This window comes from Bison bison, unplaced genomic scaffold, assembly GCF_000754665.1.
Source record: "Bison bison bison isolate TAMUID 2011002044 unplaced genomic scaffold, Bison_UMD1.0 scf7180017864162, whole genome shotgun sequence".
In the NCBI taxonomy this organism is placed as follows: Eukaryota; Metazoa; Chordata; class Mammalia; order Artiodactyla; family Bovidae; genus Bison; species Bison bison.
The window spans coordinates 4,446,069-4,452,009 of NW_011494734.1; the positions used below are offsets into that span (position 1 = coordinate 4,446,069).

At 37.8% G+C, this 5,941-nt stretch overlaps 1 gene segment (V, D, J or C); it reads right to left on the reverse strand.

The window, feature by feature from the left end:
* LOC104989723 overlaps positions 1-5,941 on the reverse strand; it is a 26,685-nt gene that overhangs the window by 11,793 nt on the left and 8,951 nt on the right. The window contains 1 exon segment of the C gene segment in view: positions 3,613-3,665. Within this exon segment, the coding sequence occupies positions 3,613-3,665 (53 nt within the window).

Sequence of the window (5,941 nt, forward strand, 5' to 3'; positions counted from 1 at the left end):
CCGATTTTAAATATAGCAGTGTGTATATGTCAGTCTCAAAGTCCCTAACTGTCCCTCCCTCCACCCTTCCCCACTGTAACCACAAGTTTGTTCTTTAAGTCTGTGAGTTGGTTTCTGTTTTATAAATAATTTCAATTATATCATTTCTTTTTAGACTCTACATATAAGAGATATCATATGATATTTATCTCTTTCTCTGCCTGAATTACTTCATTCGGTAGGACAATCTCTAGGTCCATCCATGTTGCTGCAAATGGCATTGTTTCATCCTTTCTAATGGCTAAGTAATATTCCAGTATATATATACACACACACACACCCCATGTCTTCTTTATCCATTCTTCTGTCATTGGACACTTAGGTTACTTTCAGGTCTTAGATATTGTGAATAGTGCGGCTATGAGCATAGAGGTGCTTGTATATTTTCAGACCATGTTTTTCTCTGGGAATATGCCCAGGAGTGGGATTGCAGGATCATATGGTAGCTCTATTTTTAGTCTCTTAAGGAACATCCCTACTGTTGTGCATAGTCACCGCACCAGTTTGCATTCCCACCAACAGTGTAGGAAAGTTCCCTTCTCTCCACTGCTTTCCCTTCCTATCCTGTTTTGTAACTTGTGCTCTCTTTGGTCACATAACTCATCCTCATGTTTTGCAACTCTGTGGAACTCCATTTAACTACTCTGGAATGAACCATACTTATCTTTGTCAACAAAGGTCCATCTAGTCAAGGCTATGGTTTTTCCAGTAGTCATGTATGGATGTGAGAGTTGGACTATAAAGAAAGCTTAGCATTGAGGAATTGATGCTTTTGAACTGTGGTGTTGGAGAAGACTCTTGAGAGTCCCTTGAACTGCAAGGAAATCCAACCAGTCCATCCTCAAGGAGATCAGTCCTGGGTGTTCATTGGAAGGACTGATGTTGAAGCTGAAACTCCAATATTTTGCCTACCTGATGCGAAGAGCTGACTCATTTGAAAAGACCCTGATGTTGGGAAAGATTGAAGGCAGGGGGAGAAGGGAATGACAGAGGATGAGATGGTTGGATGGCATCACCAACTCAATGGACATGAGTTTGGGTAAACTCCGGGAGTTGGTGATGGACGGGGACAGGGAGGCCTGGTGTGCTGTGGTTCATGGGTTCGCAAAGAGTCGGACACGACTGAGCAACTGAGCTGAACTGAACTGATCTTACTTATCATATAAATAAATGTCAGTAGGAAATTTATTGTATTTTTAAACAATATACAGTCATTTTTTTATAATGGGAATTAGAGTCCCTGTGTACTTGACAATTTGTGATGTTGAACTTAAAGCTTCAAATGTGGATCACCTGCCTGTTTCTGAAGTGATGGGATTCTTCTGGTGAGTTTCTAATTTTATATAACATCTGAACTTCAGATCTGAAAACTTTCAGATTTTTGAGTGGAGGAGTTGATTGTGTACAGTGCCTTGAATTTGGAAACAAAATAGCAATATTTCCATAACTTCTATTAAAAATGTATAATTTTCTGACATGCTTTATATAAACCTTATCAAGTAATGCATTTTATCAGAATTTTGCTTCACTTTAGAGAATGTTTACCAAGGCACATTTTCTTTTGAAATTTCATTTCAAGTTTAAGCATGATTAAGAATGCACAGTATTTTGATTCTGTATCTCCCCCAGTGTTAAATCTACCCTATAAGTTTGCTGAACTTCTTTAGAGCTCCATGGTTTACTATGTTTTCATCTGCTAAATAAATATACATATAATTAAAAATTAAATGTATGCTTCCTGAATTTCTTATGGACATGATGTCAACATATATAACAAAACATAGTTTATAAATGATCCCACTTAAATGCTGGCATGTTTCTTGATTATATATTTATGGTTAAAGTAATGGTTGAAATTATAAATGTTAAAACTCTTTCCAGTTTATTTCCAAATGAAACATAAATACTTTACTCATATTCTCTTTGAGCTAGTTTAGAGTTGTTTTAATCATTCTGAGGGCAGTTTCTTAAGAACAGAAAAATTAAACTTATCATTTGAAAAGAAAAAGAAAAAAATTTTTGAGAAATTTTTCCTCTGTAGCAAAATTCCTGAGTTTTCTACTAAAGAAGTAAGCAAACAGAGGTCATTTAAAAACTTACATTGTAAATACAATTAGGTCCTAATGTGTTTAATTTTATACACCTTACTCATGGTGTAAATAGTATTTTATTGATTATAATAGTAAGATACTGTATATTTCTCCCATCACACACTTTGTTTTTATTGCTTAAGAGTACTCTATGTTTCCTTATATTTTATAAATTAAATAGTTAGAACTATTTCACATTTAAATAAACAAATTACATTTTGACCTTTGCATCTGTATTTAATTGACTTCACAACATGATCATTTAATTTATGAATTAAAATTTTTCTGATAAATATGATCATGAAGCCCAAGTTTATTTTCTAAGGGCCAATTGTGTTGCTGCTGCTGCTGCTAAGTCAATTCAGTCGTGTCCAACTCTGTGCGACCCCATAGACGGCAGCCCACCAGGCTCCCCCGTCCCTGGGATTCTCCAGGCAAGAGTACTGGAGTGAGTTGCCATTTCCTTCTCCAATGCATGAAAGTGAAAAGTGAAAGTGAAGTCTCTCAGTCGTGTCCAACTCTTCGAGACCCCATGGACTGCAGCCCACCAGGCTCCTCCGTCCATGGGATTTTCCAGGTAAGAGTACTGGAGTGGGGTGCCATTGCCTTCTCTTAATGTTTGTGTTAGAGATGATATCAATTAAGTGAAAGGATTCAGATGTAAAACATATAGAACAACAAATATAAAAACAAATACATTTTAACTTCATTTTTCTTGACAAATAGAAAGCAGTCTGTTAAAGAGAGACAAATACCTCCCAATTCAATTTTGTGTGTGTGAGTGGACAGTAAGATAACTTTTTGTTTAAGGAGTTAGCAGTACAACTGCATCCTCTGAAGAATTTCTCTTCTGTCAATATTTTTGGATGCAAACAACTGTCCTTCCTGAGTGCAGTTTTCCCTTTGCATTTGAATAGAGTGTGGATACGCCTATCCAGCACCGACAACGTGTTACACAGTGTGTCAGGGACACTACTGACAGGCTTTCATTGAATTCTCACACGATACCAGCTGGATACATATGGCTATTCCATTTTGTGGATTCAGAAACTGAGGCCAAAGAATAACTGACCACGTGCTCATAAACAGTAAATGGTAGACCCAGACATCCTGATCAGACTGACTCCAAGGCCAGGTTCTTTGAAAACACCCCTTTGCCATCAGGAAAGGAAGTGTGTCAGCTCACAAAACTTACCTATAATAGCCAACTTTGGCCTTGAACTGAACACTTTCATGATGATCACATATATTATACAGGAACCCTTTATATAAGTCCACATGTTCAGAAAGCCAAATCCTACTATATTTGTACACAGTTGTCTATGGTATGCTCTAAGGATTTGTTTTAATATCTTTCCTAAACTCCTTAATCTAATCCCCATTCGCGTTCCCATTTTCCCAAACATTTTAAACTATTATTCCAATTTGTTTCTTGCCTTCCCTCCACTACCTTGACAAAAAATGCCCTTCTTCAGGTACTTACCTAGGACGAAAACTTTTGTTCCTTCACCAAAGATCATGTTGTTTAAATTCCACAGTGATTCAACCTGTGGCAAAAACTTTAGACTAATTTAGCTTCTCTGAGTTCTTTAAGTCCTAGTGGAATCATGACAGCCTGGGATACAAGAGGCCAAGTTTCTTGTCCTGATTCACTTTGCTCATAACAGGCTCCATGGCTGAGCTAATCAGGTAAATTAAAGCTTTCGGTGTTTGTTTATTTGAAAACATAGTGTTAGCCTGAATCAGTTCGACATCCCTTTTAATGCTGAAGTGGGACCAACATGAAACAAGGTCTGAAAAAGTGATTTTATTAAAAATGCCATGGAAAAGAAAGACCATAATAATAATTATTATCATTATTATTAGTGATTTCTTATTACTAGGTGATTGTGTACTCCAACATAATATTTTAATATCATGTGACCAGGGCTTGCCCTTACTGATGGGAATTCAGTATTTTGGGGTTGCAACTGAGTCTGTGGCAATTAACTGTGAAGATTTGTTCCTTTGTTTGCCTTCTACTATGCTCCACATGTCAGGAATTCTCAAAGCCATGGTCATAGGGCACGTGCTTTTCATACACACAACTTAAAGGCAGTTAGTTGTTTGTCTAGTGTTACCCGCTGTATTTCCAGGGTTAAGCCACTCAAAGGGAACATTGGCTAAAGCCCAATATGTATAGTCAGTATATGGAATTACTTCACTTGTGTTGTCCAAAACAAATGGCTTCCCCCTCCTGCCCAATCAACAGCACAATTAATATTCTTCCAAGCTTTTACTAGAAATTTCAGCCTCAGACTGACTTCTCTCCAGCTCATGTGTAGAATTGAGCTTGCAACTCTTGGTCTTCAAGGCAGGATGATAAGAGAAATGGTAGGGTGCCTGGTTCTCAAGTTCTATTATTATCATGTTGGGTTGTGAAAACCTTACCTGCCTGACCCTATCTGCTGAGGGTCACCGTCTGTGAATGACATTAAGTGTTATGGTATCCGTAGCATTGATGAACTGGTAGTACAAATGGGTTTGATTAAAGACCATTTCTCCCATTTTATAAAATGGATGTTGAAGACTATATTCCATCTTTATTTCACTTTTCTCTTAACTTCATGTATTAAAGTCCTTTTCTAATTTTATGTTGTAAAAACATATCATATTAAAAATTTTGGTGTGCTTATTTTATCAGCTAATAAAAAGTAAGTATTCCACAAACTTTTCATTTTTTCTTTTTCATATTCACTTTTTTTAATTGAGCTAGAGTAGACACATAACTCTCCTACCCTTCAGCATTAAAATCTGAACCTGTGCTTTCTGCTAGAAGTCCTTTTTCCTCCTGCTTCCCTGAGTGCCTTTGATCTTATTTCATGCCCTTCCTGTACATGGCATTTTCTATCTTAGGTCTTCACAAATAAATTTTGGAAACACACAATTTAAATACACAGAAACACTGTTTTCACACACGAGTAATAATACAAATTATAACCTATTACAAATTAAGAAGTCAATTAAATAATCCATTTAAAAGATCAAGCTATAGAGGAGTAAATATTCAGAATATAAAAACTTAGACTTCATTTTTCTCACCTTGTGTAATGGCCCAGACTCTGTCCTTTGGAATAAACAAGTCTCTACTGAATCCCAGTATTTGCCACAGCAATTTGTTATGTGACTTTAGGCAAGTACCTGAACTTCTCTAAACCTCAGTTTTCTTATCTGTGGAATGGGAAGACGAAGATTCCTTTTGAGGAAAAGATAAGGCATGGAAACTACTTTCTGTTTCTTAACTTTCTGTTAAGTCGCTTTAGTCGTGTCCGATTCTGTGCGACCCCATAGACGGCAGCCCACCAGGCTCCCCTGTCCCTGGGATTCTCCAGGCAAGAACACTGGAGTGGGTTGCCATTTACTTCTCCAATGCATGAAATCATGATGTCTCAGTTCAGTTCAGTTGCTCAGTCATGTCCAACTCTTTGCAACCCCATGAATCGCAGCACGCCAGGCCTCCCTGTCCTTCACCAACTCCTGGAGTTCACACAAAGCCACGTCCATCAAGTCAGTGATGCCATCCAGCCATCTCATCCTCTGTCCGTCCCCTTTTCCTCCTGCCCCTAATCCCTCCCAACATCAGGGTCTTTTCCAATGAGTCAACTCTTCGCATCAGGTGGCCAAAGTACTGGAGTTTCAGCTTTAGCATCATTCCTTCCAAAGAACACCCAGGACTGATCTCCTTTAGAATGGACTGGTTGGATCTCCTTGAAGTCCAAGGGACTCTCAAGAGTCTTCTCCAACACCACAGTTCAAAAGCATCAATTCTTTGG